Genomic DNA, 26,658 nt, shown 5'->3' with positions numbered 1-26,658 from the left:
TGTGGAATTAGATCGGTGTGGTCTGGCCTGGCAATGCTGTCAGTGGCTTACAATAGACAATAGGTGCAGGAGTAGGCCATTAGGCCTTTCGAGCCAGCACCGCCATCCAATGTGATCATGGCTGATCATCCCCAATCAGTACCCCGTTCCTGCGCTGCCCCCATATTCCCTGACTCCGCAATTTATAAGAGCCTCCTTACATGCCACTGTAGGCCGCTTCCAATTGATCTCCGAGGGTTCACAAATTATAGGAGTAGAATTGGGCCGTTCAGCCCATCGAGTCTACTCTGCCATTCAATCATGGCTGATCTTAATGGATTCGGCAGTCTAGATGCAGGAAAAATGTTCCCTATGTTGGAGGAGTCCAGAACCAGGAGTCACAGTTTAAGAGTAAGGGGTAGGCCATTTAGGACTGAGATGAGGAAAAACATTTTGAATCTGTGGAATTCTTTGCCACACAGGCAGTGGAGGCCAATTCACTGGATGTTTTCATGAGAGAGGTAGATATAGCTCTCAGGGCTAACGTAATCAAGGGATATGGGGGGGAAAAGCAGGAACGGAGTACTGATTTTGGATGAAATAAAAATATCCACTGACTTGGCCTCCACAGCCCTCTGTGGTAATGAGTTCCACAGATTAACTACCCTCTGACTAAAGAGGGTTCCTATAGTTGAGGCCGATCCACGCGCTCCCACGGCTGCGGCATAGCCTCCAGCGGCCAACACCCCCCTCCCCCCGCCACCTCGACCCGCGTCCTTGTCATTGAAAGTGGGCACTGTTTTGAGAGATACGGGTCAAACGCGGGCAGGTGGGACTGGTGTAGATGGGGGCATGTTGGCCGGCGTGGGCAAGTTGGGCCGAGGGGCCTGTTTCCACGCGGTATGACTATGTTTATAGTGTAGTGCATGACCTTCCTTCACCGCTTGCATTTTCTACGATCAGATACTGTGATTGTGATCCATTACAACCCTCTCGTGGGATCCTATGAACGAAAAGTTCATGTTATTGGAGCAGAATTAGGCCACTCGGCCCATCAAGTCTCCTCCGCCATCCAACTACTGCACCGATTTTTCTATGTTTCTATCTCTCCCTACTAACCCCGTTCTCCGCCTTTTCCCCATAACCCCCTGACACCAGTATTGATCAAGAACCCATCAATATCCATTGATTTGGCCGTCTGTAACAATGAATTCCACAGATTCACCACCTTCTGACTGAAGAAATTGCTCCTCATCTCCTTTCCATTAATTGTCCTAAAAAAATTAGGCCCCTCCATCTTCCCACTCCACTGGTTTTGCCGATAAATGGCCTTTCGATCAGCTCAGTAGTTCAGAATCAATAGCGGCAGAAATAAGCTCTTTAAATGTGAACTTTAGGTCGATTTTAAATCATTTCTCTTTAGGCATGCCCTCATTTCAACCATTGCCTTCCGACTAATTCTCGGCATGGAATTGGACTCCCTTTCCTTGGCCTTCACTACAAGATGGGAGACATCTTGTGGCCATTTGCTGGTCCCTGGTGTGAACACACCTCATAAGTAGAATTAGGCCATTCGGCCCATCAAGTCTATTCCGCCATTCAATCATGGGCTGATCTATTTCTCCCTCCGAACCCCATTCTCCTGCCCGCTCCCCAGAACCACTGTCACCTGTACTGATCAAGAAGCTATCTATCTCCGCCTTAAAAATATCCACTGACTTGGCCTCCACAGCCTTCTGTTGCAAAGAATTCCACAGATTCACCACCCTGTGACTAAAGACCCTCTGACACACCTGGGGTATTGTCAGCAGGTTTGTTGACCCCATTTAGCTCATCTTGAGTTTAGTTTATTGTCACGTGTGCCGAGGTGCAGTGAAAAGCTATTTGTTGTGGAAAGACTACACATGATTACAATCGAGCCGTCTACTGTGTACAGATACAGGATAAAGGGAATAACGTTTAGTGCAAGGTAAAATCCAGTAAAGTTTAAAGGCATCCAATTAAGGATAGTCTGAGGATCTCCAATGAGATAAATGGTCGTTCAGGACCGCTCTCTAGTTGGTGAGAGGGCAGTTCAGTTGCCTGATAACAGCTGGGAAGAAATTGTCCCTGAATCTGGTGGTGTGCGTATTCACACATATGAGCTTGCCTGATGGGGGAAGAGGGAGATGAGGGGGTGACCTGGGTGAGACTTGTCCTTGATTAAGGTGGCCTTGCTGTGGCAGCGTGAAGTGTAAATTGAGTCGGGAGGGGGGGGGAGGTTGGTTTGCGTGATGGTCTGAGTCCACAACCCTCTGCAAGAAGGAACTGCAGATGCTGGTTTACACCGAAGATAGATACAAAATGCTGGAGAAACTCAGCAGGTCAGGCAGCATCTCTGGAGCAAAGGAATAAGCGACGTTTCGGGTCGAGACCCTTCATCAGTCTCTCCCTTTCCTCGAAAGATACTGCCTGACCCGCTGAGTTACCCCAGCATTTTGTGCCCGTCTTCTCTTCAATTAGGGACACATTTGCTGCTGCCTCTCTCAGATCCTGGTACTGTGGCCCATGTGGGCAACGTGACATGTTAGAAGCTGCCCGCGAGCACAATTGCAACACCGTTGGACAGCAGCAAGGCAAATGATCGCTTTCACCTGACTTTAGATTTTACTGGTAGGCTATTACCCGTTAAATGAGAACATGACACCCAACTGATTAATGCCCGCAGTATCAAATGGCTATTTGATTTGCAAATTGCTGAGGGGGCTAATGGTGAAAGTGCTAATGTATTAATAAAAAAAGAATTATTTATTTCTCAGGGGCAGTGCGTAATGAAACACAGTGGTGCTCCTGCTACTGAGAGTGTCTCTATAGTATCATTCACTGGGCAAATTATATGTCGTCTTGAGATTACCTTGCCTTGTTTCCAAGGAGATTGCTCCTATGTTCACTCACTTCGTGGTTATGCCCGTGAAAAAACAAAAACCCATTGAAGTGTCTGGTCGTTCTGCACCTGGAGGATATTTTTCTGTGTTAAATGCTTTTTTTTTTTTTTTTTTTTCTTTCCCCCGACTATTTAGGATCTTTGCACTTAACAGATAATCAATCTTTCTGTCTGACTCACTCTTAGGAGGCTGGGTATTATTTTCTCTGAGAGTTCTAGCCTTTGGTTGTTTCAGGTTGCCGTTGGATTAACAGTGTGGGTGAGCTTTGCTCTGCATTTCAATCAGTTGTGCAGAGTAATACTCTTAAATCAATGAGGTGCATTTTAGTGTCACTCGAGTTACCTTGGCAACTGTTGATATCAATTGTTGTGCTCCAGTTCGGCGTAGTATATAGTTGCGTGTACCGAGGTACAGTGAAAAGCCTTTGCCGTGCGCCAACCAGTCAATGGAAAGAGGTTAACTATTCCAAGATAACTTCATGCAGTGGCGTTCCTGCAAATGCCGACACAAAATGAGATGACATTAAGAGTGGCACAACTGGTAGAGCTGTTGACTCGTAGCGCCAGAGACCCGGGTTCGATCCTGACCATGTTTCCATCCTCATCCATGTTTCCATTTCCACCGGATGCTCCAGTTTCCTCATCCACATCCCAAGGACATGCGGGTTTGTAGGCGTCGGTCTTGGTAAATTGCCCACTGTTTAGTTTAGGGATACAGCGCGGGAACCTCTCTGCCCACCAAGTCTGCGCCGACCAGCGATCCCCGCACACTACACACTACACACTACACACACACACACACACACACACACACACACACACACACACACACACACACAAGGGACAATTTTGCTGAAGCCAATTAGCCTACAAACCTGTACGTCTTTGGAGTGCGGGAGGAAATTGGAGCACCGGGAGAAAACTCACCGGGAGAACGTCAGATTCAGATTCAATTTTAATTGTCATTGTCAGTGTACAGTACAGAGGCAACGAAATGAACGTACGAACTCCGTACAAAGAGGGCACCCGTAGTCAGGATCGAACCTGGGTCTCGGGCGCTATAAGGCAGCAGCTCTACCTCTGCGCCACCGTGCCGCCATTCTGTGGGTCATAGAGTGGGACGAGGGAAGAGGGTAAATTCACTGTCCCATAAGAGAGACTTTGCAAAGGTTCAGACTTCTGAATAGGAAGGACTTGGTGTTTCTGGGCTGTGACAAATGGCCTTAAGGTGAAGGGGAAAAGATTTAATAAGAATCTGAGGAGTAACCTATTCACACAAAGGTTGGTGGATGGATCGAGCTGCCAGAGGAGGTAGTTGAGGCAGGGACTGTCGCAAAATTTAAGACAGGTGCATGGATAGGACAGGTTTGGAGGAATATGGGCCAAACGCAGGCAGGTGGGACTGGTGTAGATGGGACCTGTTGGCTGGTGTGGGCAAGATGGGCCGAAGGGCCTGTTTCCACGCTGTATCACGCCATGACTAATTGCAGGGATGGTTCAAGTTCTATCCAATCAAATGTGAACAGCAGCACAAGAGGGGCGCAGCGGTAGAGTTGCTGCCTTACAGCGATTACAGCGCCGGAGTTGGATCCCGACTACGGCTGCTGTCTGTATGGAGTTTGTATGTTCTCCCGGTGACTGCGTGGGTTTTCTCCGAGATCCTCGGTTTCCTCCCACACTCCAAAGACGATTTCTTTCCTATACAGGTTTGTCTGTTAATTGGCTTGGGTTTGTATGCTTGGTATAAGTGTAAATTGTCCTGTGTGTGTGTGTATATGCAGGATAGTGTTAATGTGCGGGGATCGCTGGTCGGCGCAGACTCGGTGGGCCGAAGGGCCTGTTTCCACACTGTACCTCTAAACTAAGCAAAACTAAATAAACTCTGCTAACTAAACGGGCTCCCATGGACATTGACCAAGGAGCTGAGCTAAACCCCCAGCACAACATAAAACCATGAGGAAAAATGTATCTCTTTGTTACGCCTCAAAGCAGCATTGAGTTAGTTTTGAATACTCCCAAGATAACATGAGAAATCTGTGCTCCAGAGACAATCAGTAGACAGATGCTGTACTTAAGGATAATCATAAAAATAACATCTCAAGGTACCCAATTTTCGAAGCAAATGACTGAAACAGAAATTATATTTGATGTTAACTCTATAAACATAAAAAGTCACAATTTTAGAATTGCTGGAGTAACTCAGCGGGACAGGCAGCACCTCTGGAGGGAAGGAATGGGTGACGTTTCGGGTCGAGACCCTTCTTTAGACTGCGCCACTGTGCCGACTCGACACTACAATAATCCTGTGCTCACAACCTCAGTCGCTCCCAGTGAAACTCTGCACGAAACAATGACCCAAATATACGGGCCCACCACCACCACCACCAACCATTTTCCAGTAACTGGTGGTCCAGCACGTCCTTTAATCCGGACAAAATTACGGGAGCGCACTTGACCTCCCCCTTGGAATTCCCCCCGAAGCTGTGGTGCCTAGGCTGGGTGAGTCGGGCGATCTCTACCTCATAGGGACTTTCGCGAATGTTCGGCGGGTCAGATTTGCCCCTGTGGCCGGGGCTCTGGCACTCCAGCCCGGCCACAGCCGGCAGATCCCTTCCCATAGCCGACTCCCGAGGCCGAATTTGCGGCCCCTCAGCGGCCTAGGCGGAACGTAACGGTACCGTTGGACTCCCCTCGGAGGCCGTGACCTCTGTTGGACCGGCAAAACGGATATTCCAGAAAGACTCTGGAACCAAGGGTCCCGGAAAATCAGTGGTGGTTAGTTCCTTTCATAAAGTGGCCAGTATTGAATGCAATAAAGGGGACAATTTAAGGTCAATAGACAATAGGTGCAGGAGTAGGCCATTCGGCCCTTCGAGCCAGCACCGCCATTCAATGGGATCATGGCTGATCATCCCCAATCAGTACCCGATCAGGTCATGGGTGATAGGAGCATAATTAGGCCATTCGGCCCATCACGTCTGCCATTCAATTATGGCTGATCTATCCCTCCCTCCTAACCCCATTCTCCTGCCTTCTACTCATGGCCCGTGACCCCCGTACTAATCAAGAATCCATCCGTCTCAGCCTTCGATACTGAATCTCACCGTAGTATGTTGTGGATTTGCAGCTGGGAAATATACTATTTTTTGATTCAAAAGCATAGGCGCCTAATAGATGAAGCTGTATGCGTAATTGTTCCCAAGGAGCTCTCGTGTCTGATGTGATGGTGGATACACATGTCAACCAGCATGCCGTTAGCACAGGAGAATAAGTGCTATTATGTTAAGTTGTCGTTTAGAAGGAGGCACAAAAACCCCAGGCATTAAAACTCAAAAGGTTAATCTAATGACTTCCTGCTGCTTTTCTTCACAAAGTGGAAAATAATTTATTCTGGGAGCAGCTTCCATCGCTCTGTCGGGAGCAAGCACGTCGAGTGCTTTTGAAACACACATATCTGCAAGTTGCTAACTTGTTTATTTTCATACCCCTGCCACGTTTCCCCTATTCCTGCAGAATTTGCCACTTCTCAATGCAAGACCGAAGAAGGGTCTCGACCCGAAATGTCACATGCTCCTTTTCTCCCCACGTTTTGATGTTATCGAGGCGTATAAACTCATAAGTGGAGCAGATCGGGTGGATGCACAGTCTCTTGCCCAGAGATTCAAGAGAGTTTCTTGTCATGTGTCCCTGGTAGGACAATGAAATTCTTGCTTTGCTTTAGAACACCAGAACATAGTAGGCATGACTACAGAACAGATCAGTGTGTCCATATACCATTGTATACATATATACACACATGAATAAATAAACTGATGAAGTGCAAATAACAGATAATGGGCTATTAATGTTCAGAATTTTGTCTGAGCCAAGTTTAATAACCTGATGGCTGTGGGGAAGTAGCTGTTCCTGAACCTGGTCGTTGCAGTCTTCAGGCTCCTGTACCTTCTACCTGAAGGTAGCGGGGGAGATGAGTGTGTGGCCAGGATGTTGTGGGTCCTTGACGATGCTGCCAGCCTTTTTGAGGCAGCGACTGCGATAAATCCCCTCGATGGAAGGGAGGTCAGAGCCGATGATGGACTGGGCAGTGTTTACTACTTTTTGTAGTCTTTTCCTCTCCAGGGCGCTCAAGTTGCTGAACCAAGCCACGATGCAACCGGTCAGCATGCTCTCTACTATGCACCTGTAGACGTTAGAGAGAGTCCTCCTTGACTTTAGGTAGGGGAATCGAGAACCAGAGGACATAGGTTTAAGGTGAGGGGGGAAAGATTTAATTGGAATCTGTGTGGTAACTTTTCCACACAAAGGGTGCCGGGTGTATGGAGCGAGCTGCCGGAGGAGGTAGTTGAGGCAGGGACTATCACAACATTTACAAAACAATTAGAGGGGTACATGGATAGGACAGGTTTAGAGGGATATTGACCAAACGCAGGCAGGTGGGACTAATGTAGCTGAGATATGTTGGTTGGCGTGGGCAAGTTAGGCCTGTTTCCACACTGTATCACTCTATGACACTATGCTGCCTGACCTGCTGAGTTACTTCAACATTTTGTATCTATCTTCGGTATAAACCAGCATCTGCAGTTCCATCCTACACACATTTTGTCCACCAATTGGCTCGGGCATCCTTGCTTAAAATCTAAAAGTTAACATGAAGCTTAGTTTTTTCTTTAAAAAGTCCCTCAAATTACTTAGAAGCAATGTTTATGTTTAGATTTTAGTTTAATAGTGTCATGCATATTGCGGTACATTGAAAAAACCTGTGTGTGTATGTATGTTATCCAGTCAAATCAGATAACACAACAGTAAAATAATATATATGAATATATATATTATTATATGATCTATTATATTTATTATACTATATATGAATATAATCAAGCCAAACATGTGCAAATGATAGAGCAAAAATAGAGTGCAGAATATCGTTCTCATATTCTGCTTGGGTAGTTTACAACCCAGCGGTATGAATATTGAATCCTTCAATTTTAGGAAACTTCTAAAGTCTACTCCACCATTCAATCATGGGTGATCTCTCTTTCCCTCTCATCCCCATTCTCCTGCCTTCTCCCCATAACCCCTGACACCCATACGAATCAAGAATCTATCAATCTCTGCCTTGAAAATATCCATTGACGGCCTCCACAGCCTTCTGTGGCAATGAATTCCACAATGAATTCACCACCCTCTGACTAAAGAAATTCCTCCTCATCTCCTTTCTAAAGGCACGTCCTTTTAATCTGAGGCTGTGGCCTCTGGCCCTAGACTCTTCCACTAGTGGAAACATCCTCTCCACATCCACTGTATCCTATCCACTTTGTGTCTATCTTTGGTCTAAACCAGCATTTACAGTTATTTGTTTCTTCCAACGTGGCACGGCAGGCTCCTGTGTGATTTCCTTAGCGGTAAATCCTGGTCACACCTTGACCCAGTCCAGTGGAAAGAGTGAAATACAATCTTGTGCCTGAGAATTGTAACAATGTAAATTATCAGAGATTCTCATAACAGACAGGCACTGACTAATTACTTAGCACCACCCTTTGACTAAATAAATTCCTCCTCATCTCCGCCCCAGAGGTATGTCCTTTTATTCTGATGCGGTGGCCTCCTGGTCCTAAACTCATCCACTAGTGGAAACATCCCACCCCCGTGTCCACTCCATCCAGGCCTTTCACGATTCAATATTAACTATGTACCGTCACCCATTCCTTATCTCCAGAGACGCTGCCTGTCCCGCTGAGTTACTCCAGCATTTTATGTCTTATCTTCACAATTTACCGTTTTATGTTCTGTAAATATTAAGAAGCGTCGTATTATTTTGCCTTGCCCATCTTAACTGACTGCGGCTCCACTGTTGCAGATTACTGTATGACAGTCACCATAGTGGACCCTACTGGTGCGAAACTTCACTGTGTGATCTTCAACGGAAACGCTGACCATCTACCTAAAATCTACAGAACCGGGGATGTGGTTCGTTTCCACCGAGTCAAGGTTGGTCTTGTTCAGTTGCTTCCAGTGTTACCTTTAAAACAAAAACTAATATCCTTTAGCAAGAATATGCAGGAAGGAACTGCTAATGCTGGTTTACACCGAAGGTGGACACAAAATGCTGGACTAACTCAGCGGGTCAGGCGGGATCTCTGGAGAGGAGGAATGGGTGGCGTTTTGGGTCAAGACCCTCCTTCAGACTGATGGTCGGGGGAGAGGGAAATTAGAGGTATGAAAAGGTACAGATAAGTCAGAGCTGGCACTGATGGCCATGGAGCCCACAATGGTCCATTGTTGGCTGTGGAGCCGGTGATGACGAGGGGATACGAACAGTAAGACTAGCAGGACGTGTAGGGTGGGGACCGGGACGGGGAGATAGGGAACGCAAGGGTTACTTGAAATTAGAGAAATCAATATTCGTAGCACTGTGTTGTCAGCTGCCCAAGCGAAATTTGTTCTCTGAGAAAGAACTTGCTGGGTTACAAGATCAACTTCAATGACCTTTGTGAATCTGTGGAATTCTCTGCCACAGAAGGCAGTGGAGGCCAATTCACTGGATGTTTTTAAGAGAGAGTTAGATTATAGCTGTTGGGGTTAATGGAATCAAGGGATATGGGGAGAAAGCAGGAATGGGGTACTGATTCTGGATGATCAACCATGATCATATTGAATGGCGGTGCTAGCTCGAAGGGCCGAATGGTCTACTACTGCACCTATTTTCTATGTTTCAAGTCAGCCCAAAGCATTTTATGTGATTGAGTTAAAAATGGCGCCAAAAGCCAGCGACTCTGTATACTGTCTCAGTGTACCACTACTATGTACTTGTACTTTATGTGAGATGCTTATTTAAGATGTAACTAAGTGCTTATATAAACATAGAAACATAGAAATTAGGTGCAGGAGTAGGCCATTCGGCCCTTCGAGCCTGCACCGCCATTCAATATGATCATGGCTGATCATCCAACTCAGTATCCTGTACCTGCCTTCTCCCCATACCCCCTGATCCCTTTAGCCACAAGGGCCACATCTAACTCCCTCTTAAATATTGCCAATGAACTGGCCTCAACTACCTTCTGTGGCAGAGAATTCCACAGATTCACCACTCTGTGTAAAAAATGTTTTTTCTCATCTCAGTCCTAAAAGATTTCCCCCTTATCCTTAAACTGTGACCTCATGTTCTGGACTTCCCCAACATCGGGAACAATCTTCCTGCATCTAGCCTGTCCAACCCCTTAAGAATTTTGTAAGTTTCTATAAGATCCCCCCTCAATCTTCTAAATTCTAGCGAGTACAAGCCGAGTCTATCCAGTCTTTCTTCATATGAAAGTCCTGACATCCCAGGAATCAGTCTGGAGAACATTCTCTGTACTCCCTCTATGGCAAGAATGTCTTTCCTCAGATTAGGAGACCACAAGTAAAGTGATACTTGTACTGATCTGTGTATAAATCTGAATTTCACTGTACATGTGACAAGTACCATTGATGCCTGGATAGAGTTTCCACTCACGGGAGAGTTGAGGCCACCGCCACAGAATAAAAGGACGTATCTTTAGAAAGAACAAGAGGAGGAGTTTCTTTAGTCAGAGGGTGGTGAATCTGTGGAATTCGTTAGCACAGGAGGCTGTGGAGGCCAAGTCAGATGATAATTTTTAAGGTGGAGATTGATAGATTCTTGATTCATACGTTTGTCAGGAGTTCAGGGGAGAAGGCAGGAAAATGAGGTAGAGAGGGAAAGTTAGATCAGCCGTGATTGAATGGTGGAGTAGTCTTGATGGGCATCAGGATCTGGTATGGTCAGGAGTTTGTGCTCAGCTGGTCTCCTCTCCCCACCCCGGCCATTCACCTTCCCACCTGCCCATGATCCTATCATCCGACGTCTCCAGCTCCAGCTCCCCCACCCCACCCCCCACCGGTCCCACCGACCGACGAGCCTTCAGGAAGGTTCCCAGTCCCGCAGAAAATGAACCAGAGACCACTTTAAAAGAATTTTATTAACACATGCTTTTTCTCACATCCCTCTGGGATCAGATATAGAGGGAGGAAAATGAGCAGAAGTGAATGTGATTTGAGGCAGCATAACCTTCTCGGATTAAGCAGAGTGGAAGCAAATAGATCAGATCCCAGTGGGTATTTTCCATTGAGTTTGTATTTCCTGTTAATTCTCTCCATACATGCTGAACAAACTCCATGTCAATGTCAGAAAGAAAAGTTTTATTCCCTGATCAGTGCAGTGAATAAATTATTTCCAGAGCGTATAATTGAAACATCGAAACAGAGAAAATAGGTGCAGGAATCGGCCATTCGGCCCTTCGAGCCAGCAACGTCACTCAATACGATCATGGCTGATCAACCAGAATCAATATCCTGTTCCTGCTTTCTCCCCATATCCCTTGATTCCGTTAAGAGCTATATCTAACTCTCTCTAGAATACATCCAGTGAATTGGCCTCCACTGCCCTCTGGGATGGAGAATTCCACAGATTCACAACTCTGGCTGGAAGAGATTTTTCTGATCTCAGTCCTAAATGGCCTACCCCTTATTCTTAAACTGTGCCGAGTGGTTCAGGACTCCCCCAACATGGGGAACATTGTTCCTGCATCAAGCCTGTCCAGTCCCTTAAGAATTTTATATGTTTCTCACGGGCATGTTAGTAAACAAGTGACCCAGAGGCCAGGGCAAGTGGCCCAGCGAGTGGATCAAACACCAGCATAGCAGCTGAGAAATTTAATGTACGATTAGTTTAGAGATACAGCGAAGGACCAGGCCCCTCGGCCCATCGAGTCCATGCTGACCAGCGATCGTCCCTGTACACCAGCACTATCCTACACACTAGGGACAATTTACAATTTTACCAAAGCCAATTAACCTACAAACCTGTACGTCTTTGGAGTGTGGGAGGAAACCGGAGCACCCGGAGAAAACCCACGCGGTCACGGGGAGAACGTACAAACTCCGTACAGACAGCACCCGTAGTCAGGGTCTCTGCCGCTGCAAGGCAGCAACTCTACCGCTGCCTCCCATTGCATAATTAATTTTTATGGACCCAATTAATTAACTTCCAATTACAGTGAATCACATATATATGGAATAAAAAGTTATTTTCAGTAACGGTGACAGTTAAAACTACCAGATTGTTGTAAAGACACAATCTGGTTAAATGAAGACACAAGGAGTTTGGTTGCTTTACGTAAAAAGACACAAAGTGTTGGAGTACTTCAGCAGGTCAGGCAGCATCTCTGGTGAACATGGATAGTCCACCATTCTTCAGATTGAAGGAAGGGCAACACGGTGGTGCAGCGATAGAGTGGCTGCCTTACAACGCCAGAGACCAGGGTTCGATCATGACCTCGGGTGCTGTGTGTGGTGTGTGTGTGTGTGTGTGTGTGTGTGTGTGTGTGTGTGTGTGTGTGTGTGTGTGTGTGTGTGTGTGTGTGTGTGTGTGTGTGTGTGTGTGTGTGTGTGTGTGTGTGTGTGTGTGTGTGTGTGTGTGTGTGTGTGTGTGTGTGTGTGTGTGTGTGTGTGTGTGTGTGTGTGTGTGTGCGCGCGCGCGCGCGCAGTTTGCACGTTCTCCCTGTGACCGCGAGATGTTTTCCCCGGGTGCTCCGGTTTCTTCCCACACTCCAAAGACGTGCAGGTTTGTAGGTTAATTGGTTTCTCTAAATTCTCCCTAGGGTGTTGGATAGAACTAGCATACGAGCCATCGATGGTCAGCGTGGATTCATTGGACTGAATTTCCTCTGCGCTTGGTATATCTGGTCTGTTTGTGTATCATGCAGAACAAAGCTTTTCACAGTCGTTTAGTTTAGTTTAGACACAGCGCAGAAACAGGCCCTTCAGCCCACCAAGTCCGCTCCGACCAGTGATCCCCGCACATTAACACTATCCTACACACATTGTGGACAATTTACACATACACCAAGCCAATTAACCCACAAACCTGTACGTCTTTGGAGTGTGGGAGGAAACCGAAGATCTCGAAGAAAACTAACGCAGGCCATGGGGAGAACCTACAAACTCCGTACAGACAGCACCCGTAGTCTGGATCGAACCCGGGTCTCCGGCGCTGTAAGGCAACAACTCTACCGCTGTGCCGCCCTTATACATGTGACAATATTTAACATACATCTAAATATTCTAACATTTGAGGAAGCATAGCAGCAGCAAATCTTGACGTTTTATTGTTACTTATTCTGAAACATCGAATCTTACTTGAAGTTGTAGGAAGGAACCGCAGATGCTGATTTAAACCGAAGATGCACAGAAAATGCTGGAGTAACTCAGCAGCGCAGGCAGCATCGCTGGATAGGTGGAATGGGTGACGTTTTGGATTGAGACCCTTCTTCAGACTGTCGGAGGCGAGGGAGATACACAGATAAGGAAGTGTAAGGAGTGAAAAGGAGACAAAGGTGATGGAGATCAAGGAGAATGTAGAATAGATCATTGTTAGCTAGTAGAAGGTAACAACAAAGCAAGCAGAGATAAAATGTAAATGAGGACAGTCAGACTAGTTGTAGATCTGAGGAGGGAGGTGGGATGGAGAGAGGGGGAAAGCAAGGGTTGTTCGAAGTTAGAGAAGTCAATGTTCATACTGCTGGGGTGTAAGCTGCCCAAGCGAAATATGAGGTGCTGTTCCAACAATTTGCTCTGGGCCTCACTGACAATGGAGGAGGCCCAGGACAGAAAGGTCAGTGCGGGAATGGGAGGTGGAGTTAAAGTACTTTCAATCTGTTCTAAGTGACAGAACACCCAAGTTACTGTGATTTTGTGTTTTGTTTCAACTGTTCAGGTAGCCAGCCTTCTGCAAAGCACCATCCGCATATTGCTCACCAGCAGATCCTGCAATTATGCTGCAGGTTCACAGGCAGAGCTTGAATGCAGAAATAAAAATAGGCACGGCAGTGATTTACCTGCAATTTAGTGAGTCCTTTAAAATATAACTGCAGAATATCTTCTATCGCTTTGAGTGTGTTTATTTTTCTTCTCACAATTTTGTAAATTGTTGCAATGAAGAAAATACCACGATAGCATTTTCTTGAACCTGCTTTGTAGGCGGCTATGTATAAACAATGGCTAGGAGGCTTCAAACTTAAATTTTCATAGAGAACCAAAGAGGTCAAACGGAAAGGAAAGTCCTTAGTGTGAGGCAGAGGTTCACCTGCACCTCCTCCAACCTCATCTATTGCATCCGCTGCTCTAGGTGTCAGCTGCTCTACATCGGTGAGACCAAGCGTAGGCTTGGCGATCGATTCGCCCAACACCTCCGCTCGGTCCGCACTAACCAACCTGATCTCCTGGTGACCCAGCACTTCGACTCCCCCTCCCATTCCGAATCCGACCTTTCCGTCCTGGGCCTCCTCCATGGTCAGAGTGAGTCCCACCGCAAATTGGAGGAGCAGCACCTCATATTTCGCTTGGGCAGTTTACACCCCAGCGGTGTGAACATTGACTTCTCCAATTTCAGGTAGTCCCTGCTTTCTCCCTCCTTCCCCTCCCCTTCCCAACTCTCCCACAGCCCACTGTCTCCACCTCTTCCTTTCTTCCTCCCGTCCCCCCCCACCTCCACGTCAGTCTGAAGAAGGGTCTCGAACCCTACTCTTTCGTTCCATAGATGCTGCCTCACCCGCTGAGTTTCTCCAGCATATTTGTCTACAAACGAAAAGGAAATGTTTTATTTGTGAGTTGTACTGTTTGAGTGGAATTATACTGTTAATGCAGTAGATTTAATCACCTTTAATCTTCATTTTCATTAATGGAGTCAAGCTTTACTTAAGTGCATTTTCTGAATGTAATTCTAGAGTCAAGTGCGAAGCGGTGCGCTGGCGTATCTCAACAACTAGATGGCGTCACGGTGGCGCAGCGGTAGTAGTAAAGTAGTAAAAGGTGCTGGATAGGAGCACCTTTATCTGTGACTGAACCATAGATTTTAGAACAAAATGCCTCACTGCACCAGGGACCCAGGTTCGATCCTGACCTCTGCTGGTGTTTCTGTGGAGTTTGCACGTTCTCCTTTTGATCACATGTGCTTTCTCCAGGTGCTCCGGTTTCCTCCCACATCTAAAAGACGTGTGGGATTTGCAGGTTAACTGGCCTCTGTGTAAATTGCCTCCAGTGTGCAGGGAGTGGGATAACATAGAACTAGTTTGAACAGTTGAACAATGGTCAGCATGGACTCAGATGGTCGAAGGGCCTGTTTGAAAAAGAGCAATTTTTGGCAGCACTATTTGTTACAATGTTGCTCTTGATACCACGGGCGGCACGGTGGCGCAGCGGTAAAGTTGCTGCCTCACAGCGCCAGAGGCCCGGGTTCGATCCTGACTACGGGTGCTGTCTGTTGCGCGGGTTTGTACGCTCTCCCCGTGACCTGCGTGGGTTTTCTCCGAGATCTTCGGTTTTCTCCCACACTTCAGAGACGTACAGTTTTTTTGTCAGTTAATTGGCTTCGGTATAGATGTAAATTGTCCCTAGTGTGTGTCGGACTATGCACGGTTATTCCCAGATCCCTCTGTTCAACTGTATTCTTCAATTCCCTACCTTTTACCATGTACGTCCTATTTTGATTTTTCCTGCCAAGGTGTGAGGTGCTACACCTTGGCAGGACAAATCAAAATAGGACGTACTTGGTAAATGGTAGGGAATTGAAGAATACAGTTGAACAGAGGGATCTGGGAATAACCGTGCATAGTTCCTTGAAGGTGGAATCTCATATAGATAAGGTGGTAAAGAAAGCTTTTGGTATGCTAGACTTTATAAATCAGAGCATTGAGTATAAAAGCTGGGATGTAATGTTAAAATTGTACAAGGCATTGGTGAGACCAAATCTGGAGTATGGTGTACAATTTTGGTCGCCCAATTATAGGAAGGATGTCAACAAAATAGAGAGAGTACAGAGGAGATTTACTAGAATGTTGCCTGGGTTTCAACAACTAAGTTACAGAGATAGGTTGAATAAGTTAGGTCTTGATTCTCTGGAGCGCAGAAGGTTAAGGGGGGACTTGATAGAGGTCTTTAAAATGATGAGAGGGATAGATAGTTGATGTGGACAAGCTTTTCCCTTTGAGAATAGGGAAGATTCAAACAAGAGGACATGACTTGAGAATTAAGGGACAGAAGTTTAGGGGTAACATGAGGGGGAACTTCTTTACTCAGAGAGTGGTAGCGGTGTGGAATGAGCTTCCAGTGGAAGTGGTGGCGGCAGGTTCGTTGGTATCATTTAAAAATAAATTGGATAGGCATATGGATGAGAAGGGAATGGAGGGTTATGGTATGAGTGCAGGCAGGTGGGACTAAGGGAAAAAAGTTGTTCGGCATGGACTTGTAGGGCCGAGATGGCCTGTTTCCGTGCTGTAATTGTTATATGGTTATATGGACAGTGTTAATGTGCTGGGACCGCTGGTAGGCACGGAATAGGTGGGCCGAAGGGCCTGTCTCCCCGCTGCATCTTGAAACTACACTAAACCACCAACATCTGAAGAAGGGTCTCGACCCAAAATGTCACCTATTCCTTCACTCCATAGATGCTGCCTCACCCGCTGAGTTTCTCCAGCATTTTTGTCTTCCATCGATTTGCAGTTCTTTCTTAAACATCAACATCGCAGGGCGTCTGCGCAGAGTTTGTTTTCTAAACCGAGCACAGGGATTTGCACTGCGCCTGTAAACGTACCCCATCTGCGTACAGGACACTGGAGCATGAAGGGGAGAAGGAGATGACCTTCATTCTTCAGCAGAGGCTAGTCCTCTCGTGAAACAACTTGACAATACGTTCCCCTGTGGCACCATCATGCAGGACAAATTAAATGGTCTCAGTTGGAGGGTGAAAATCACTGCAGTAACTAAAGTTCTTCCAATTAGCCCTCCGTCGGGACTGCTCTATAATCCACTAGCATAAAAGGTGTAATGAAGTGAATCTAATTTGTCTTCTGTGTGGGAATTAAAAATGAAAAACAATGGAAGATGACGTGCCAAACCCGGCTTTGAACAATGCACACTAGTGCCACCTATGGGTCGAAGTCTGCACTCTGTGGTATTTAGACTTGGAGTTTGAGTTTAGTTTATTGTCACATGTACCGAGGTACAGTGAAAAGCTTTTTTTTTAATGGCCCTGTCCCACGCTACGAGTTCATTCCAAGAGCTCTCCTGAGTTTGCCCTGATTCGAACTCGGAGATTTACGGTAATGGCCGCTCGTCGGTACTCGGGGCTCTCGTGGACATTTTTTCAACATGATGAAAAATCTTCACGAGTCTTCCCGAGCTTACCTGCCGTTAGCGAGTCTTCACGAGTACCTGCCGTTAGCGTTACGAGCCGCTAAGAGACTTCCACGAGCTCCAACGTACCCGCTACGTTCATTCTCCGTGCTTACCACGAGTTTGATTTTTTTTTTAAACTCGGGGGAGCTCTTGGAATGAACTCGTATCGTGGGACAGGGCCATAACCAGTCAGTGGAAAGACAATACGTGATTACCATCGAGCCTTCACCGTGTATAGATTCAGGATTTAGGGATTAACGGGAAGATGCGCCATAGAAAGCATTTTATCGGGATGCATCACCGCTTGGTTTGGGAACAGCTCCGTCCAAGACCGCGAGAAATTGCAGCGAGTTGTGGACGCAGCCCAGACCATCACACAAACCGACCTCCCTTCTATTGACTCCATTTATATGCCGCACGCTGCCTCGGCAAGGCCAGCAGCATAATCAAGGACCAGCCGCACCCTGGTCACTCCCTCTTCCCCCCCCTCTCCCATCGGGCAAAAGGTGTAGAAGTGTAATAACGCACACCTCCAGATTTAGGGACAGTTTCTTCCCAGCTGTTAACAGGCAACTGAATCATCCTACCACAACCAGAGAGCAGTGCTGAACTACTATCTACTTCTTTGGTGACCTTCGGACTACCCTTGATCGGACTTTGCTGGCTTTACCTTGCACTAAATGTTATTCCCTTGTCATTCTTGCCATAGAGGGAGTACAGAGAAGGTTCACCAGACTGATTCTTGGGATGGCAGGACTTTCATATGAAGAAAGACTGGATAGACTCGGCTTGTACACGCTAGAATTTAGAAGATTGAGGGGGGATCTTATAGAAACTTACAAAATTCTTAAGGGGTTGGATAGGCTAGATGCGGGAAGATTGTTCCCGATGTTGCGGAAGTCCAGAACAAGGGGTCACAGTTTAAGGATAAGAGGGAAGTCTTTTAGGACCGAGATGAGAAAATCATTTTTTACACAGAGAGTGGTGAATCTGTGGAATTCTCTGCCACAGAAGGTAGTTGAGGCCAGTTCATTGGCAATATTTAAGAGGGAGTTAGATGTGGCCCTTGTGGCTAAAGGGATCAGGGGGTATGGAGGGAAGGCATGTACAAGATACTGAGTTGGATGATCAGCCATGATCATATTGAATGGCGGTGCAGGCTCGAAGGGCCGAATGGCCTACTCCTGCACCTATTTTCTACTATCTACCTCTTTTTTTTTTTTTTTTTTTTTTTTTTTTCAAAAAATTTATTCAATATTTACACTACAATAAAACAAGCCAGAACCCACCACCATAAATACAATACAAACATATATCCATAATAAACTATTATACAATTATGATACAATCCTTATTGAGGATACATTCAACACCCTGCGGAGCCCAGCGGTCCCTGAACTCCCTCAACTATCTACCTCTTTGGTGACCTTCGGACTATCCTTGATCAGACTTTGCTGGCTTTACCTTGTACTAAATGTTATTCCCTTGTCATGTATCTATGCACTGCAAATGGCTCGATTGTAATCATGTGTTGTCTTTCCGCTGACTGGATAGTGGGAAACAAAAGCTTTTCACTGTACCTCAGTAAATGTTACAATAAACTAAACCGTAACGAACTAACGTCAATAACATTTAGTGCAAGATGAAGTCCAGTAAAGTCTGATCAAAGTGGTAGATAGTAGCTCAGGACTGCTCTGCAGTTGCGGGTAGGATGGTTCAGTTGCCTCTTAACAGCTGGAGAGAAACTTCATAGGTGACCTTCAGTTGAGGCTCTGACTAGGATTCAACGATTCTTTATTCTCCGAAGGGCCTGTTTTCACGCTGTATCTCTAAAGTCTAAAATCAATATGGAGTTATTACATGTTGTAAGTACTGTACATAATTTGGAAAATAACATCAGAGTATTTTCATTCCTCTTATGCTCACAATTCAAATTTATCATCTCTATCTAATGCTGGTCAAAAAAGTCGTAAACATTATCCGGGATTTGATATTCGACAGATCTGAAGTGATATTTCAGATTAAAGTGCTTAATGGTCCAATTCTCGAGGGCTGCATAATTCTGCAAACAAAAATTTCAAAAACGGTTCTAAAATGAAAATCTCATGGCTGCTCAGTCAGAACGATGTACCCTCATCTAATGCTGGACGATCGCGGCAATAATTCACAAGTTCACAAGTGATTGGAGCAGAATTAGGATATTCAGCCCATCATGTCTACTCCGCCATTCAATCATGGCTGACCTATATATCTCTCTCTCTATCCTAACCTCATTCTCCTGCCTTCTCCCCATAACCCCTGACACCCGTACTAATGGAGAATCTATCTATCTCTGACGTGAAAATATCTATTGTCTTGGTCTCCACAGCCTTCTGTGGCAATGAATCTCACAGATTCACCACCCTCTGACTAAAGAAACTCCTTCTCATCTTCCTAAAGGAACATCTATTAATTCTGAGACTATAACCTCTGGTCCAAGACTCTCGCACGAGTGGTAACATCCACTCCACATCCACTCTATCCAAGGCTTATTATCCCTGCCTGGATTCGAGGGTTTTAGCTTCAGGGAGAGGTTGGATAAACTTCGATTGTTATCACTGAAATGTTGGAGGTTCTGGGAGACTTGAAGGAAGGATAAAAAAAAGATGACAGGCATAGCTAGGGTAGACAATCAGGACCTAATTTGCGCTGGGCCTCACTCTGACAATGGAGAAGGCCCAGAACAGAAAGGTCAGATTGGGAATGGGAGGGGGAGTTAAAGTGCTGAGCAACGGGAGATCAAGTAGGCTACGACTGATTGAGCGGAGGTGTTCAGCGACGCGATCGCCTAACTTGAAGTGGATCAGTTTAGAAACAGGCCCTTCGGCTCACTGTGTCCAGGCCAATCAGCGATCCCCGCAATACACACGCACGCACACAATTTTTATCAAGCCAATTGGCCTACATATAGCTGTACGTCTTTGGAGTGTGGGAGGAAACCGGAGCACCTGGAGAAAACCCACACGGTCTCTGGGAGAACATACAAACTCCGTACAGACAGCCCCCGTAGTCAGGATCGAACCCTGGTCTTTGGCGCTGTAAGGCGGTAACTGTATCGCTACGTCACAAATTGAGTTTAACTTGTTATCATGATCAACACAAACATTGTGGGCAGACGGGCCCCATCCTTAGTTGGATGTGGCCCTTGTGGCTAAGGGGATCAGAGGGTATGGAGAGAAGGCAGGTACGGGATACTGAGTTGGATGATCAGCCATGATCATATTGAATGGCGGTGCAGTCTCGAAGGGCCGAATGGCCTCCTCCTGCACCTAATGTCTATGTTTCTATCCTGGGCAGTACCGTTCTCTACTCCATGTTCTATATTCTATCCCATCATTCTAGCCACCAATCCTGGCCAGAGCGATTTTAAGTTAAAAAAAAACCTAATCATAAGGTCAGCACAGTGATGTGAACTGATGAAGTCTATTAGATTATTTGGTAACTTGCTCTGTGTTCATTGTGTGTAATCCCTTTGGGGAAAAAATATAATTGAACTTATAAAGCCTTGAATTTATTCTGAAAGGGATGATTCTTTTTGACAGAATATTATGCATTTGTGGAGGAAAAATGTTTGTTTAGTTTAGAGATACAGAGCGGAAACAGGCCCCTTGGCCCACCGAGTCCGCGCCGACCAGCGATCCCCGCACATTAACGCTATCCTACACACACTTTGGGGACAATTTACAATTGACCTACAAACCTGTACGTCTTTGGAGTGTGGGAGGAAATCGAAGATCTCGGAGAAAACCCACCAGGGTCAGGAGGAGAACGTACAAACTCCGTACAGGCAGCACCCGTAGTCGGGATCGAACCCGGGCTTCCGGCGCTGTAAGGCAGCAACTCTACCGCTGCGCCACCGTGTCGCCTGAATATTCCGAGGGTAGATATTCTTCCGGGCACCTAGTGCTGCCTGAATTGGTAGCTTGGGAGAATTAACAGGGCTCTTTGTGCATGTCAATGACTCTCAGTTAGCCAAGCTTCGGATTGTTTGAGTAATGAAACCATTGATGTATGCGGCATATGAATACGTCGGCATTTAAAATATTTTAAGCTTCAGAAATCCTGAACATTAGAAATGGATTTGTATAAAGTCTGGTGGATTTTAATTACTGCAGAAATCTGTGCAGTTTGTGGTACGGAATAAATTGCTTCCAGGTCAGAACGTTGCAAATGGAAGTTATGGATACCAATTGGCCCTGTGGGTTCATGCTCCTTGTGTTAACTTTCCATTGCTCATTAGCTCGAGATCTTAGAGACTAGTCTTAGAGTTTTTTACGTATTTATTTCCTACGCATGGCAGCGAGGAACTGCAGATGCTGGTTAATACACGAACGGATATAAAGTGCTGGAGTAACACAGCAGGTCAGGCAGCAGGTCTAGAGGATATCGATAGGCGATGTTTCAGGTCGAGACCCTTCCTCATTAGTAAGGGTGTAGTAAGACCCTTTCTTGATGAGTAAGCGTGTCAGAGGTTACGTGGAGAAGGCAGGAGAATGGGGTTGAGAGAGCAAGATAGATCAGCCATAATTGAATGGCAGAGTAGATGTAGAGTCATGGAGTGATACAGCGTGGAAACAGGCTGTTCGGCCCAGCTTGCCCACACTGTCCAACATGTCCCAGCTACACTAGTCCCACCCCACCTGCCACCGTTTCCCTCCAAACCTGTCCTAACTGCTTTTTAAATCATGGGCAGAATGGCCTAAACCTGCTCCTGGAACCTATGGACTTCCGACATTGTGGAGTTGGAGTGGAAGAGAAAAACTGGAAGAGGGGAGATGCAGGCAAAGCGTGCTTTGTTTACAGGTCACAGTTTAGGGATAAGAGGGAAGTCTTTTAGAACCGAGATGAGAAGATCATTTTTCACACAGAGAGTGGTGAATCTGTGGAATTCTCTGCCACAGAAGGTAGTTGAGGCCAGTTCATTGGCTATATTTAAGAGGGAGTTAGATGTGGCCCTTGTGGCTAAAGGGATCAGAGGGTATAGAGAGAAGGCAGGTACAGGAAAATGATTTGGATGATCTGCCATGATCATATTGAATGGCGGTGCAGGCTCGAAGGGCCGAATGGCCTACTCCTGCACCTATTTTCTATGTTTCTATGCTGGGTAATATGTGGACGCAGCTGAGGACGAAAGGCCTGTTTCCATGCTACCTGGCTTTAAAGTCACAAACATGCAGTCTGAGGAAGGGCCTGAAGAAGGGTTTCGACCCGAAACGTCACCCATTCCTTCTCTCCAGAGATGCTGCCTGTCCCGGTTGAGTTACCCCAGCAGGTTTGCCTCTGTCTTCATAGTGATACTAAATACGCTCTGTGTTATCCCTGTACAGATTCAAGAATTCAACAGTGAGCTCCAGGCCATCAGTGCTCCTGGTTTCTCGGTCTTGACGTTTGATGGAGCTCTGGGCGTGCCCGCCACACCGCGGGCATCCAGCAAGTCGTACCACTTCACCGCCACTGATCTGCAGATGGTGGAGGATCTGCGCAGGTGGGCAAATGCCAACACCTCCACCTTCAAGACCACCGTCACACTCGCAGATGTCAAGGCCGCCGAGTATTTTGACCTCACCTGCCAACTCGTAGCCAAGGGTGTTGTGGACCGGTCTGCTGTTATGCTCAAGGTAAGAGCGTTCCCTCCGTGGCACTGTGTGTGAGCATGACAACTCGAATCGGATCCCTTTTCTTTACCAGCGTCGGGAGTTCATGGGTTGGAACCTCTTCATAAATATTAACATTATCATGGTAGTTTACAGTCATCGTGGTTACTCTTGGCTGATGTACTTTTCAGTAGCCAGGAACTACCTATCACTACTTCCCTGTCTGTCTGTCTGTCTGTCTGTCTGTCTGTCTGTCTGTCTGTCTGTCTGTCTGTCTCTCCCTCCTCTTTCCCTCTCTCTTCCTCCTCTATCCCCTCCCCTCTTTCTCTCTAACTCTCTCCATCTGCCTCTCTCTCCCTCACCCCCTTCCTCTCTCTCTGTCTCTCCCTCCCTCTCTCACCCTCTTCTCTCTCTTGCCTTTTCTCTTTCCTTCCTCCCCTCTCCCTCTTTCTTGTTCTCTCCCTCCATCTCCCCTCCCTCTCTCTCCCTCTCTCCCCCTCTTTCCCCCTCTCTCTCTCTCTCTCTCTTTCTGTCTTTACCTCTCCCCAGTTCTCTCCCTCCCACCCTCTCCCAGCATATATATGCTTGGATAAAATAGAGAAACGAGAGGCAGTGAATGAAAGCCCATTCATTACGTGACTTCATATTCATCGGTTAAGCAATTTACTTTCAGATCTGCCAGCATGACTTACAACACAGTGAACACCTGGCCATATTTTTTACCGCATCCATATATTGATGAATCCACTCGGTGTAAAAACTGTAATTGAAACAGCCAAGCTTAAATATAATCAGGGTGTTGAGACTAGATATCGTAAGTAAAATGTTGCAAATGGTCTTTTGGAACTTATGAATATGTTCCAACAGCAAAGTCTGTGGAGTTAGTGAGGACGTTACAGGCAAGAATACAAGGTTATTCACAATGAATCTGATTACTTTTGTTGCAGTCATTAGTCTATGGATTTGAACGTGTTTGCATTTCCATCTGGACAAAACGTGTATTGAATGAACTGGTCAATAGTAATGGACTCAAACTGCGGGCCGGGTGTCCATGCTGATGGAGGCGCTGAATTGCAAAAGATGTTTGTGTCACAAATCCAGAGCTCCTTCCACTTTTTCAATTTGAAATGGTAGCTCTGGGAGTAATCCTGTTTCAACAGAGTTGAGATGTGAAGGGAGTTTAGTTTAGTTTAGAAATAAAGCACGGAAATGGGCCCATCGGGTACGGGCCAACCAACGATCCCTGCACACTACACACACTCGGGACAATTAACCTACAAACCTGTACGTCTTTGGAGTGTGGGAGGAAACGGGAGATCCTGGAGCAAACGGGGAGATCACGGGGAGAATGTACAAACTCTGTACAGACAGCACCTACAGTCAGGATCGAACCCAGGTCTCTGGCGCTGTGAGGCAGCAACTCTACCGCTGCACCACCATGCCGCCCTAGGTTGTCCCATGGTTTAACTGTATCAAGGCATATTAGATTCTCATGACATTGGGATTGGCTTCCTTAGTTTAACATTTAGCTTGTGTGTTTGTTAACTGTTTACTGAATCATCCTACCACAACCAGAGAGCTGTGCTGAACTACTATCTACCTCTTTGATGCCCCTCAGACTATCCTTGACCAGACTTTGACAATAGACAATAGGTGCAGGAGTAGGCCATTTGGCCCTTCGAGCCATCGATTCAATGTGATCATGGCTGATCAACCCCAATCAGTACCCCGTTCCTGCCTTCTCCCCATATCCCCTGACTCCGCTATTTTTAAGAGCCCTATCTAGCTCTCTCTTGAAAGCATCCAGAGAACTTGCCTCCACTGCCCTCCGTTCTATATGGCTTACTCCTTATTCTTAAACTGTGGCCCCTGGTTCTAGATTCCCCCAACATCGGGAACATGTTTCCTGCCTCTAGCGTGTCCAAACCCTTAACATCCTTCTAAACTCCAGGGTGTACAAGCCCAGCTGCTCCATTCCTGCCTCCACCGCCCTCTGAGGCAGAGAATTCCACAGAATTCCATTTGCTGGACCTATCTTGCACTAAACGTTATTCCCTTACCATGTGTCTATGGATCGTTTGTAATCATGTATTGTCTTTCTGCGGACTGGTTAGCCTGCAACAAAAAGCTTTTCACTGTACCTCGGTATACGTGACAATAAACTGAACTAACATGTAGTTGGCTCATTACTGCGTATGGAGTTAGATATTGCCCTATTGTACAGCATAAATGTGTACCAGCAGTTTAGATACTACTTTGGCTTTGGTTTTCTTGGTTGAGCGCTTATCCTGGTGTTATAGCACTTACATTGTGTTTTAATAGTGGTTATCCATCATTTAAGGTGGTAAACTCCATTGGGAAATATGGTCCAACTGCAGAGAACAGCAGCAAATGAAGGCAATATTAAATCAAAGGAAATGTTGTTACCAAAACACAAATGTACTTGTGCTATAACAGCAGGAATGAATAAATGAGTACGTTTATTGGTCACGTATTCACATACAAGGAATTTGCCTTGGTGCTCCGCCCGCAAGTGACAACATGACATACAGTGACAGTTAGGAATGACACACAAAGCATTAAACATTAATAATAAAACATTATCGATAGGCTAAGCACTCAACTGAGAAAACCCAGCCCAATGCCAGCTACCAATACACACTTATGCTATAGGACAGTAGCTAACTTCATATTTACATGTTCACAAGTTATAGGAGTAGAATCAGGCCATTCAGCCCATCGACTCTCCTCCGCCATTCATTCATGGCTGATCTCTGCCTTCTAATCCCTTTTTCTGCCTTCTCCCCATAACCCTTGACACCTGTTCTCATCAAGAATTTGACTATCTCTGCATTCAAACTATCCACTGACTTGGCCCCCACAGCCCTCTGTGGCAAGGAGTTCCGCAGATTAACTACCCTCTGACTAAAGAAGCTCCTCTTCACCTCCTTTCTAAAAGAGGGCCCTTTAATTCAGAGTCTATGACCTCTGTTCCCAGACTCTTCCACCCGTAGAAACATCCTTTCCACATCCACTCTATCTATGCCTTATTTAGCAAGACATTAACTACATGTTAACAAACACACAAGCCTGAGGATTAGAAACACTTTGGAATTCAGCGGAGGAAGTGCAAGGCATCGACAGGGAAAGTGAAAGTGGACAAGAGTAATCTAGCATGAAACATAAAAAACAGATCGTAAAAGCTTCTCTCCGTATGTAAAAATGAAAAGATTAATGTTGCGTCCCTTAACGCTGAAGAGGAGATAAACCACGCTGCAGAGTAAAGAAATGGGGCAGGATTTTATTTGTTTCTACCTTCCTGGTAGAAGATCAGTCTAGTTTGGTTTAGTTTAAAGATACAGCGTGGAAACGGGCCATTGGCCCAAAGAGTCCTGGCCGACCAGCTATCTCCCCGTACACTAGTTCCATCCTACACACTAGGGACAAATTGCAGAAGCCAATTAACCTGCAAACCTGTACTTTTTCGGAAACTGGAGCTACGCGAGAAATCCCACGTGGTCTCAGGGAAAAAATGTTCAAACTCCGTACAGACAGTGTCCATGGTCAGGACAGGTTTAGTTTGGTGATACAGTGCGGATAGAGACCGTCCAGCCCACCGGGTCCGCGCTGACCAGTGATCCCCGCACACTAACACTATCCCACACACTAGGGACAATTTACAATTTTACCGAGTCAAATTAAACTACAAACCTGTATAACTTTGGAATGTGGAAGGAAACCGGAGCACCCGGAGAAAACCCACGCTGGTCACGGGGAAAACGTGCAAACTCCGTACAGACAGCACCCGGCATCAGATTCGAACCTGGGTCTCTGGCGCTGTAAGGCAGCGACCATACCGCCGTGCCGCCCCAAGATGTAGTAAAACCACTTGAA

At 46.2% G+C, this 26,658-nt stretch overlaps 1 protein-coding gene across 2 annotated transcripts in view; it reads left to right on the top strand.

Moving 5' to 3' along the window:
* pot1 (protection of telomeres 1 homolog) overlaps positions 1-26,658 on the top strand; it is a 115,752-nt gene that overhangs the window by 60,192 nt on the left and 28,902 nt on the right. For both annotated transcript variants that reach the window (XM_055650256.1, XM_055650255.1), the window contains exons 8-9: positions 8,760-8,890; positions 22,498-22,788. In XM_055650256.1, the coding sequence (XP_055506231.1) occupies positions 8,760-8,890; positions 22,498-22,788 (422 nt within the window). The remainder of the gene's footprint in view (positions 1-8,759; positions 8,891-22,497; positions 22,789-26,658) is intronic.

Source organism: Leucoraja erinacea, chromosome 19 (assembly GCF_028641065.1).
Source record: "Leucoraja erinacea ecotype New England chromosome 19, Leri_hhj_1, whole genome shotgun sequence".
Taxonomy (NCBI): Eukaryota; Metazoa; Chordata; class Chondrichthyes; order Rajiformes; family Rajidae; genus Leucoraja; species Leucoraja erinaceus.
The sequence above is the reverse complement of the archived record's forward strand: the minus strand, read 5'-3'. Positions and strand labels throughout refer to the sequence as shown.